The sequence below is a fragment of the Pezoporus occidentalis genome, unplaced genomic scaffold (assembly GCF_034315485.1).
Source record: "Pezoporus occidentalis ecotype Australia unplaced genomic scaffold, CSIRO_AGI_Poc_V1 ctg78, whole genome shotgun sequence".
NCBI lineage: Eukaryota > Metazoa > Chordata > Aves > Psittaciformes > Psittacidae > Pezoporus > Pezoporus occidentalis.
In genome coordinates, this window is record NW_026916137.1 from 199873 (window position 1) to 212728 (window position 12856).

A 12856-nucleotide genomic window follows, 5' to 3' on the forward strand; every position below is an offset into this window, starting at 1 on the left:
GCAATGTGAATTGCTGTCCACAAGGGACTGGAGCAAAAGACTGCCTAACCCACTTTGTTTAACTTTTTACTTAAACAATCCTGAAAGGGGACGCTGCATTGCTACTCTGGAAATCACAACTTTAATCTCATTTGAACCACGCATTCCTCAGCTAAACTGCAGAAATAATTTAAGCACCAACTCCCAAATAAGACATTTTTCAACATTTCCTACATTTCCTGGAAATATATTCCCTCTGATGCTGTGAAGTAAAAGCAGACTTATTAATATAATCAGGTTAAAGTCCTTCCAGTAGCTCTAATAAACTCTAATGTCAGGCTAATTATATGCATTTCACCAGCTCTGCATCTTCACATTCCTCAAAGCAACACCATGCAACACCACTGGAACATCGATCATTCCCATCTCAACCCCACAACCCATTTGCACATACTGCATTGCCCGTGGCAGGAATCAATAGTGCTTCGTTGAAAATAGAGCAAGCTTTGTTTCCCCATAACAGTAACGGCTTCCTCAAGTTTGCTTTAATAAGCATGCCACAGCTCAGAGGTGCCAACATTTACTGGGCTGTTTAAACATTGTCTAGAGTTTTGCTGGGCAGATAAGAAGAATAACTTGGGTGTACAGTAAAACAAAGACATAGCTGTTTGTGCCAAACATTCAGTTTATGGCAATACTTCATAGGAATTATTCCCCATAACAACCGAACTGTCATATCCTACAACTACATCCCAGGCAACCTCCCAGCTGAGCTCACTACGGCTGCTGTCTGATGTGCTCTACATACAAACACCCAGAACTACCCAGATGTTCTCTATGTAAAACATTTGGTTTGAAACACGCAGCGCTTCTTTCCAAAAAGCCATTACATTTGTTTAATGCACTCACACAGTTCAACTAAAATATCCTGGAGCAGACATTTGACTGCAACTCTACTCTACAAGCCCCATCTGCAAAAAGAAAAAAAAAGAAAGAAAAAGTAAATGAGAATGCTTTACATGATTTATGCTGTCTTTATGATCAGCCAGTTCATAAAATACAAGCTCTACTCTACAGACAATAACACAAATCGCTTTCAAGTGTATTGTTTAGTCCTTGCCTGCATTAAACAAATATTTCAACTGAAACAAAGGGCCGATCTCTACTCTTTGTTTTACAACAGTGTTAATGTAACTGAGAGCAGCGTTTTACCCACGGACATCACAGGGGATGTGATTTTTTTTGTTGTTTTATGCTCGGAGTGAGTGAGTAATGACATCCAATAATGATAACCAGTTACATTCACGGCTGCAGAGTTTTCCTTTCATCCAAGAAAGGCTGGAAGGAGGTTAAAGTACAGCATGAAAATCCTTCCCCCACTGAATTCCTCGCAAGCAATGCACAACCCACAATGAGGCATTTCACAGGTCCCATTAGACCACGTTTTCATCATGAAATGCCAGAGAGGATGGGAGAATACATTTGTTTTATCGAAACACAGAGGCAGGTAGAAAACTCTCAAGCTATACACCAAAAAAAAAAACCCCGTTGCTGAAAAATATGGCTAGCCCCTGGCCTGGATGTAAATGCACTGCACAGTCTAGCCAAAGGTCCTTATTCCTCCTAGATTGTGAAGACACAACAGTGACCAAGCAGTGATCAGCAGTGGTACACAGTAGTGACCAGGCTCCAAGACACAACAGCTGGCTACCTATGGAAAGTCAGTACCACCCCTTCAAAGTGTGACTACAGCCATGAAAAAGGACACTCACCTCACAAGCGACCTTCCTGAGATGGTTACACCTATACAAGGAACAACTTCCCTCAGTGCAGTGCTGGAGCTGTGGTTGACCCTGTCTCTTTCTCCCCACGTCTACACACTTTCCAGATGAACCTCAAGGAAACCACTCACCCCCTGGGCATCTGAAGCATACCTAGCTCATACAGGAGATGGAGCTTTAACACACAGATAACTATTTCATTATTTCACCTCATTTTGGCGCCCTGAAGAGAACAAAGGGGACAATCTGAACCATTCTATGACAAGGGGCCTGAAGGATACTATGCTTCATGTATAGGCCTGGAGTCTTCCCAGGAGAGCAGTGTGTGGAAGCCTCTCAGTTGTACCCCTGCACAGGCCAGCCAAGCCTGTATTTCCTCCAGCAGGTATCTTAGAGGCATTTTTGTCTTGCACTGGAGCATAGTTACATCATGCTCCAGGCCACATAGCCTTAGAGCATGCACCATCCAGGAAGGATGTGCTCTCCCCTCTTCTCTCAAAGGCTTTTTTTCAACCCCCATGCCAACACAATCCACAGCACCACCCGGCCAAAACCACTGTGCCCTCAGGCATCCCTGGCCAGGCCTTCGCTGCTCCTTCCTGAGCCGAACTCCACTGGGGAAGCTTTGAGATTTGATTTGAGCAGAGTGCTATGGCAAAAATACACAAATAAATGACAGCTCCAAACACATGCCTCAAAAGCTGTTTTTTTGACAAATGCTTTGCCATCTTCACCTGTCAGACTTGTGCGTAAAAGATTTGATCTTTTTGCATCAATGACAAAAATGACAATGATAAAAAATGGCTAAAAATGTAATAAAACACCATTGAACAAAGGAATGTTTGTCTAGTTACCACATGGCTCAAAACAGGTATTTTTATCTAACCCTTATCACTAACCTTAGTGATCAAAAAAATATTCACACTCAATTTTAAAATAATACCTGTGGCTCAAATAAAGGGAAATATCATTCACCATCAGGTGTTTCATGGAGATTAGAAATAATAGCAGAGATGAAGTGCCTTTTTGTGCATGGGAAACATGATATGGAGGTTTTAAGCGCTCCATCAGCAACAGGACCCAAATTGTTCCGATTTACCCATCAATGGCTAAATTTAGTCTCCAAAATTGGCATGGTATCTTTCCATAGGAACAATTCATTTCCTCTTTGCTTTTTTTTTAAGCCTAATATCCCTAAACTGGTATCTTTATCCCAAGGCAGTGGTGCTCGAGCCCAAATATGCTGACTCAGCTCCTCAGCACAGTAAGACCTTCGCATAATTGCAAGTCCCTCAAGCTGCCAGATCTCATAACAAAGACACTTGGCTTCTCCAGCCTCTCTGCTTAAGTCGTCCCACATGCTGGCCACCAGGCCAGGTTAGCCAAGGGGCTCTGGGATTACCACAGGCCCCCACTTCCCGGGAAGGCAAGGCAACAAGGACACAATGGCTGACCAAGCAATGCTTTGTCACAGACACTGACAGCCTCACGCAAAGCACAGGAGACCCTCCCCTGCACCAGGCTGGCATCCCATGGAATCCAACAGCAAATGGCTTCAGGTGCCATGCCAGAGGTGTGGCTGAGGTGAGCCGAGGAATGCTGACACAAAGAGAAGGGAAGGCCAAGGAGGCAACCTGAAATTAAGTTACATTAGTCACACATTAACCTAAGCAACCTCAACTGTCTTCTTAACACTTGCAAACCACAAGACCTGAGTTTATTCTGTGATTCTACATTCACCTACAAGTGGCCAGGACAGTTTCAAACATGCCAGCCATGCCAGTCCCTCTTCCCGAAGCTGCTGTGCGGCTGGGTTGTTTTGGTTTTTTTTTAATGAAAGGAACCACCCATTAAAGTATTTTATTTTCCTCCATTGGTGAGAGCAGAGCCTGAAAAGTTACACTTGAGCAGGTCCCAGGCCTTGCATCCCACCATGGGCCAGTGGCTGCTTTAAGGACTGATGCCTCTTAAACCACGAGAGCTAGGAGCAAAGCCTACCCACTTTTGGAGTGTTAGGGAGCACTAAGCATTTGCTCCATGCAGTAGTTTAACAGACTGAATTGAGGGTTGGTCCATGGTCTTTAGTTCAAAAGATAAAAAAATACTGAACTCAAATGAATGTACTAAAATGGTACAAGAGCAAGGGACGGCTGTAATCTTGCCCCCTGCCTCTTTCCCCCTTTGCAACACACAGCAAAGGTTACAGGAGGGTTCTCCACATCTATTGAACATCTGGCATTTTTGGTGTGGGTCCAGGATGTTTGATGGGTATGGCCAGACATGAAGTTATCGCACCCAGCCCTGTAGTGTTCAAAGGTCTAGGATCCCCTAATTTATACAACATACTCTGTTGCCTGCAAAGACACGGTGATACATATATTCTGTTTAAAAGCAGATACTTCTCAAATCATAACTTGCAGATGCTCAAAGTCTTTCATGTGGGTAAGACAAATGAGAGCCATAGAGACTGATTTTGTAGCCAGGGAGTACAGGAAGCAACAGCAGGAGAACACTATTGAAAGCCTGGATACACTTATGGCTTTAATGAATTGGTCATCAAACATAACAACACACATATGCAGTTTTTACCTTGCTTTGTAGTTCACTCCCCACCCCCCCTCAGCTATCTAGCAAAGTGGAAATTATTTTGAGTTTAGTTTATTAAATGGACACACATGGTACTCACATCTGCTGGAAGATATCCGAGGGAAAAACACTGACAAATATAATCTGCATATTCACTCAGAGACCTTTTCATCTGAGACATTTCCTCTGACATGCCAACTGTCCCAAGTACATCAACCCATCAGGCTAATGACAATAGTTTTTCTATAAAGTGTCTGCTGCATGCCTGGGCAGTTTATGGACAAATCCTGACTTACAAAGGAAGCAAGAAGAGACAAGTTCAATAACTTCCGTGGGTCAGATTCCCACACCAACATGCCCATCACTAGCATGCAAACCATCATAACTGTATGCCAGAGGCAGGAACTGGCAGCAGCCTTCATCCCTCCTCACGGTCATCTTGTACAAGTGTCCTGTTGAAAGGAACATGGTACAGTAAGAGAAGATGCTTTGGCATCAGCATCCTGCTTCACATAGATATAAGGTACATAAGCATGGTACAGGAGGAAGAGACTCAAGACAGGTAGATGCCCACATCAAAGCAAAGGTCAGCCAATTTCTGAATCCCTGGAACACAAGGCTTGTAAACATGTCCCATATGTTCTGCATTTTGATTACCATGGCTGTACACACATTGACCTGCTGGTGTTCAAGGCTTATATACCTGGAACTGGTTTCACGTTCAGCATTCTTCCTTGGCACTGTCATGGCCACCACATTCTTCCTTGCAATTCCTCACTCCAGCAAAGACTTTCTAGTTATTTATTTACCAGACAAAACACAGACTAACTATGATTACAGTTCGGTAAAGAATAAACAATTGCTCACAAGAGCTGCACATTCCACACGGTTTTATTCAACATGTATGACCCCAAACTACAATATATACAATAATTGTCTCCACATGGCAAACCCACATTGTGGTTCTTAAAAAATAATACTAATTTTTAGAACACATGCCACCAAAAAATGCAGTATATTTTAGCCATATCTAATGAAAGACTTGGTACAAGCAATTTCTATTCTGTTGTGTTCTCCAGCATATGGTCTATGAAACCATTTGTAATAATGCTTAGGCATTTTATACCGGTTTTAGCTGAAGGCTGCATTATAAACATTGGCTCAAATTCTGTTGTGTATTTCCCAGTTAGACAGACCACACTCGGTACACAGCAGGCCAAAATGTGTCCCATTAATTAGTCTAACTTCCCTCTACTAAGTAGTATCTCTTCAAAAAGGGATATATACTGAGGCACAGGGAAGTTAACTGATCTGCCCAAAATTGTTCAACAAAGGGAAAAGGGAAGGGGAGAAAGAAGCAGTTTCTTGGAAACTTTTCATTCTTCACCTGTAAGAAAGCCCAGCATCACTGAAGACATGATGTCCTCTCAAAGCTCAGAAAGAACACGCTGTTCTTTAATTTGGTAAAAGATTTGACAAGACAAGCTAACGTATTCAGATGACCCCTAACTGGCTAGTCATTAATTCAGACTTCCATATCACTGAACTATACTCCCCTGAACAAATCTGCTTTGCCAACAAGAACTCCCAGTGCAGAAAACAAGTATTTTGTACTAGTGCCTTCCCCCTAATGATCTGCTTGCTGAAATCAGTTATTTTTGTCTGCAACCCTTTATGTTTAGGTCTTCTTTGGCATTTCCACTACACAAGTGTTTATGTGAAAACTGTAGCAGTACAAGTTTTCTGTAAGTAGTACTTAACAACCAGGTAGTAACTCCTTTTATAATAAGCTCACAATATTCACTGTGAATTACATCAGATGAAATCTAGTGTTTTTTAGTTTTCCCTTTTGAAACCAAAGTCTCAGAGCACATCTGAAAATTAAGGGTGGTACAAATAACAAATTAACAGCAAAACTGTTTTCAGGCCCACATTATCTTTCCAACTTCTATTCATTCTGTAACTAGAATTTGCATGCATGCTTTGGCACAACTTTTACAGAGGATGACCTGAGTTTCACTAACATGCCTTCAGCACCATGAAAACATTGTCCAGATTTAATCACATTATGAGTCCCCAAAAGAACTGTCTGCACACCTTAAGTAATTCAGGTTTTTGCAATATGTTTTGCAAGAATGTCTCTTCCACCGAGGAACCTCTGGCCCCACGTAAGTGTGCTGGGGCAGATGTGTATGCAACACCTCACCACAGGCTGCACAGGTTCTGCTGGCAGCTACCAGCTCAGAAGCAGGGAGCAAGCCAGCACTTTCTGTGTGGGTCACAGCGCTGGCATGCAGAACAAAGCAAGAGGCAGCAGCACAAATGGAGTACAAAGGGGCTGGGAACAGAGACCCAAGCTGAATGTCACCGAGGGACAAAGACCCACGGTAAAGAGAGTGCCCAGGAGGCAGGAGAGACCAAGCTCTGCAGGAGGAGGCTGTCATCCTGAGGCCCCTGATGTTATACCCTCTGCATGTCTGGAAAAATCAGGTATTAGATTGTGCACTCAAAAGTAGCCGATACTTCTGATGATTTTGGCTTCAATCAGCAAGTTTTTCTTTGTCATGTATAAGACGGGGTAGTGATACAAGCCATTGTTGCTATTATTCAAGTGTATTATCATAGCTGTGGAAGCCACATTCACGAATCAGGATCCTGCTGGGCAAAGTACTGTACATGCACTTTACATCACAGCAGTGTTGTGTAGATACTTCCACTGGTGTCTGCAACACAGGAAGATATCTTAATAAGAACAACAAAGAATCTCAAAAAAAAACCCAAACAGTTCTGCATCAGATTTGGACATTATACTGGAGAAGATGCATACTGAGTGATCAAGACAAAAATCAGTATTAACTAGTGACCCAGCTGCTAACTGAAGCAGAAGCTGTCAGGAAAAAGTTGAAATATGACACATTATTAAAGATAAGGGAATACACATGCATAAGAGGGAAGAGAGGGAGACCAGCAAAAGTAAACAAGAGAATTGGGACAAATGTCCCACCTGGCTTTCCCTGTACTCAGTGACCCATGAGCATGGTTTTCTCTTGTTATTTGGAACCCCTGAACACCACACCGAAAACAAACAAATGGTTGTGTGGCCAACAAGGACTTAATTACTGACATGAGCTGTCATTGTGGTATTCATGTTTTGGTTTTGTCATGATATGGAGAAATACAATCAGCAAAACAAAGGTCCTCCTTTCATGTAATCTCTTGTTGTTTCAGGGTTTCCAAAACCCCTGCGCAACTCTCCAAAAGCATCATGAAGCAGAGCTGTCTTAAAGCAAAGATTTTCACTGGAATTGTAAATGAAGTATTTCTGTTGACCAGAAGTTCGGTGTTTTTTTTTTTTTTACAAGATTTTAACAGATTTTTACAGAAACTAATTTCATTTGGCTACATCCTTCTACCTACTCTTCCATGCAGAAGAGATAAACAACACACACCACCACACATAACATGCCTGCACTGATATGCACCGCATGCCTGTTTTTCATATTGGGCTGCAGCTTGTCATCAATTCCCAAATAATTAACTGTCTGGAGGAACAGCTGGAGGAGAATAGTGCTTCCTCCACCTGCTGGTGAGGAGGAAGAAAAGATGTCCTGGCACTCAGGCAGAGAGAAGGAGGTGAAGGCTGACGGGAGGCCCCCTGCAGCTATTCCCTATCTCCTCTGAAGTGCAGCCTAAGGAGAGAAGGGGAGAAAGCTCCTGGCTTTTGCAAATTGCAAGATGTCTCCTAAGAACAGAGGGTAACCAAAAGGAAGTGCAGATAATACAGGGTGCTTCATGAGAGGTTGTAAGAAACCAGCAGCGTTAGCAGGCTCCAGGTCCACAGTGGCAGGGAGAGCAAACAACTCCCAGCAAAGCACCTCACAGGAGGGCACCCACAGGGAGCTGTAACAGCCGGGGTATGGAACCGCTGGGTAAACTCTGCTGGGAGTGCTCCAGGTTTATCTGGTGTCTAACAGGGTTTATCTGGTGTCTCCCATATTTTAAAGAGCTACATGTTCCTATACTAATTTAATACTAATGCATTGTTGTATCCAGGCATTGCTTTCTGTATAATGTCAGGAAAAGACAGATAGCAAGACTGAAAATGCCTATCTGTATTTTAAAGTTGCATTATAAGGAGTATTTACCCCAGTGGAATCATTTACTTGAAGAATCCAGCAGCACCTACCAGCTTCATGTATCATGGATAGGATCAGCCAGAGGTGGTCAATACACAGCTTATCTAAGGCTGACATAAGTGTAACTGTGGATTTCTTGGCTAACAAACAGTGAATACATAAACCAAAGAACTGAGCTTTTTGTGTTAACATGTGCAAGATGACAAGTGGAGAAAACACCCACAGAAATGTCACCATGAGCGTTACTTCACAGGCTTGCGATATCATCTCTTCATCCTTACACTTACTAACAGGTGCCTTAATTTAAAATACTGTAAGCTACACAGTGTATACTGAGCCAGTATTAATGAAGGAAATCTTACTGGCAATATCAGGCACCTCATCCGTCATGTAGCAGGCCATATTTTAACTGCTTCATGCAGCATGCAACACTGTCTGCAGTCACTGTGGTAACTAATACACAAATTCACATAAGTTGTTTCCAATAACAAACTAAATGTATCATACTATCTACCTCAGAGCTTTATGGCAGGAAGCTTTATGATCACTTTCCACTGAATTAAGAGGAAAGACAAAGAAACTGTGACGATTTGAACAAACATGCAACCTGTTAATAAGTGCCAAAGACTACTTTCATTCAAGTCAAAATAAATCCTGCTATTGATTTCCAGTGGCACAAGACTAATGCACATGTGTACCTTGGATCAAACTGTCTTCTCATCTTGGTTTTACTTCAGTAACACAGATCTGCTAATTTCTATTTCACTCCTGAGCTCTCCATTTATACAGATGACACCAAAACTGAAGTTTGTGCCTGGCTAATCATACAGGTATCTTCAGGAAATGCCATACAGCTAAAGAGATTGTTGACAGACAAGAGAAGCAGAGAGGCCAAATAGAATTGCTTGGACAAGGCTTATAACTGGGAACACAATACCACTGCCAAGGTCCAGCTCTGCAATCTGTTTACCATGCAGCTTGAAATACCTGCTTACCACTGAGTAAAGAAAAAAAAATATTAGCTAAACCAGTAGCAGAATAGGAAGCAAATGGACTGGACTAGAGCAACCTTGGGACTCTCTCTTGCTACCTAGCTGCCAGTTGCAGAGATGATTTGTACTGGATGTGGTACAAGAGGGTGACAGATAACTTGCTCGCTGTGTGCATCCCCTGCTGGGCATCCAGTCCAACCTGCTCACCAACACTGCAAATGCTGCCCACTAACAAGAACTGCGGAGAGGAAAGAGGAGAGAAAGGTGGTGGTGAGGGGGAACTGAAGGAAAACTGCCCCTTTCTGATCACTCATCCTGTCAGTGCTCTCATCTCACCCACGGAAAGCAATCAGTGCTCACCGCCAACAGCCAGACAGCGGAACTGTCAGAAAACAAGAAGCATTTTCCATTCACTTTGGTCTGGCTGGATTCCTGACAACTAGCTTTTACTCTGTAAGCAGACAAAACGTGGGTATTTTACATACACTCACAGATGTTAAAGGTCAAACACACATGTTGCACCAGAACTCGCCTGCAGATTAGTTAATAATTATACAGTGCCACACGCCAAGGCTTGTATTACTCCAGTATAAAACTCACAACCCAGTAAGGATTTGTTTAGCTTCTACATGCCAGCTGACAGAGTGTAACATTTCTACAGTATTCCGATTTTCACCCTCTCCATTTCAAGATGGCATTAGCCATACAAATCCACTTCAGACTGTATCATCTAAGTACTCTTAGCTGTGTAGCTGAAGCACTTGACAGCAAAATAAAGCAAGCCCTGGCATGCTGTTAACTTGGAGGAGATACACATCTATGCTACCTCCTTTCCTCCTGTGAGGGCCCTTCCCAAATCTGCATCTCATATTTACAATAGTCACCTTTGCTTTAATTTATCAAGTCTTTTGAAAATAGGGATTTTCAACATATTTGCTTATTTACTACATTTGGTAGTGCAACTCAAAACTAACGTACTTACAAAATAGTAGTTAGTATATAACCTAGCTCTGGAGCTTTTGTTAGCCTGGAATTGTAAAACAGCCAAGACAGCAAACTTTAAAAATCATGGACTTGGTGTGAGCATGTGCAGAGATGTCCATCTCTGGTTTCTCTTTAGCCAGCCCCCAAATGAGCTAATAAACTGAAAGCATACATGATACGACTCTACAACTTGGCTGAAACACACATTTTCACTGTAGACACAAAGATACTTAGTTCCAAAGTAAAACATCCCTTACTGGCATCTGCAATTTCATTTTCTGTTTTACAGCTGCTTCTGCCTCTAGGTGCATGTTGAGCTTCCAGGCAACAGAAAGGGAAAGATACATGAGGCAAAACCTATACCATCACAAGGGAAATGCCTCGCTTTTAAATGAAGTCTAGTAAAAACTCAATTAGTCTTTTTCAAACGAGAAGCAGTGCTAAAACCTCTTTAGAAAACCATCTATTTCTCTGGGCGATCTTTAAAGCAATGCCTGCTTCTCATTCGCTCACCCTTTGTGAACAGTTATGTATTTTAGGGAAGGAAAAATGACAATAAGCCTAACGCATACATTTCTTCAGTTGTATTTCTGAACCCTGCTAGAGCACTGTACCAATGAGGAAATGCTGAAGCTGAGTTATTGCTTGGACAACGTCCGGGCTGCTTAAAGTCTCTAGCCAGCCGGCACCGCTGAGCGGTGAAACGGATCATAAAGACCAATGGGGCTGGGTTGCAGTCCCTGCAATTTTTTTAGGTGTCAGCAAAGTTCAGGTCACAAGAGTATGACTGAATCATGGCATTTTTAATGGGAGAACCAATGTCTTCACTTCCGATGTTACTTTGGTTAGCTGGGGGATGTGACAGGTTCCAGTAAACCACTGGGGAAAGATAACTTGGTCACAGTGGTCCCACATGTAAAACCAGAACAAAAACTATAAGCCACCCTATTCTTCCAATAATAACACCTCCTTTTAAAACATATTGATGAGTTACTACAACACCACACCACTACCCTCCCCCACTCCTCCCCCCAAAAAAACACTAAGTTTCTCCATAGGATCTGGACTCCAAACAAAGCCCTGGCGGGACCCAAGCGGCTGTGGACACGGGTGGGATGCTCACACGCTCCCGGGGCTCCGTGGCTGCCGCCTCACCGAGACACATACAGGGACCGGTCCCAGAGGGACTGCAAACAGTCCGCTCCATCCTGAAGTACGTGTTGGAAAGAAACATATACACGCATGCACATTTATATATAAGAAAAAGGCAAAGAGAAGTCCCTCCGGCTGCCTTACCACTCTGCCAGAAAACCTCTCGATGGCCCGCTTGACTTTGCCATAGGTGCCTTTGCCCAAGGTCTCCTGCAGCTCGTAGCGATGCTTCAGGTTGTGCTTGTGGTGATGCCGCTTCACCCCCTGCTGCTTCCTCGCCGCCGTTACCTCCGGAGACGGAGCCTCCACGAGCGACTCTTCCATGGCCGCTGCTGCCGCCGCTGCCTCACCGCCGCCGGCCGGCCCGGAGCCGCAGGAGGAGCAGCGGGGCTGCACGGGGCTGCTGCAGCTGCTGCCGCAGGCGGCCGCCTCGGCGCCCTCCATGCCCGGAGGCGGCGGGCGCAGAGTGTGAACGCCCCGCCGGCCTCAGAGCTTCTGCCTCAGCCCCGCTCCCGCGCCGGCACCATGGGGCGCGGCGGAGCGGGGCGGGGCGCGGAGGCAGCAGCGCCCCACACTCTCCTCCCCTTCCCCACCGCCCGCCCCGGCGGCAGCGGCGGCAGTAGCGGCAGCGGCACAGCCGTGGGGCGGACCCTCCGCTCCGCCCCGCCCCGCCTTAGCTGGGCCGCCCGCAGCGCAGCGGCCCGGGAGGGGCAGGCCGGAGTGGCGGGGTCGCTGTCCGGCAGCGACCTCCTTTGTGCTCTGAGGGGCCGGGGTTCCGCGGCCAGCCTCCCGGCCTGTTGGAAAGCGGCTCCTCAACGGGGCTGGCCCCCGGAGTGGCAGGCAGGGAAGGGCAGCCTGCCCCCAGCCCGGGCTTGCTCCGCGGCTGAGCGCCCCGGCCTCTGAGGGCCGGGCTGAGGCGAGACTGAGGGTCGGCCCCGTCCTTACGGTTGCACCTGCAGAGCCTGGGTGTGAGTGCGGGTATGGGGCTAGCGGGCAGGGGCCTGCACCACGTTTGGGTTTGGGTTTTTTTTTCCAGAAAACGCCTAGTTTTCCCCATTTGCCAAGCAGGCGAGGGTTTCCTGTAGGGTTTCCATGGACTTGGAACTGGTGGAAAATCACGGGCACACCCGGCTGCTGCTGGTCCTTGGCATGGGCTGGTGTGGTTTGCCTGCTCCAGGAGGTTTTAGACTGTACGGAACCTTCCCGAGTACAAGTCCTGCAGTGGTTGCCATGCATATCTAGAGCG

At 45.1% G+C, this 12856-nt stretch overlaps 1 protein-coding gene across 1 annotated transcript in view; it reads right to left on the bottom strand.

Moving 5' to 3' along the window:
* Nucleotides 1-12117, bottom strand: part of NUAK1 (NUAK family kinase 1) — a 48877-nt gene extending 36760 nt beyond the window's left edge. Inside the window, exon 1 of the mRNA XM_062602708.1 lies at nt 11755-12117. Coding sequence (XP_062458692.1) covers nt 11755-12054 — 300 coding nt within the window. The 5' untranslated portion in view covers nt 12055-12117. The remainder of the gene's footprint in view (nt 1-11754) is intronic.
* Nucleotides 12118-12856: the final 739 nt, after the last annotated feature.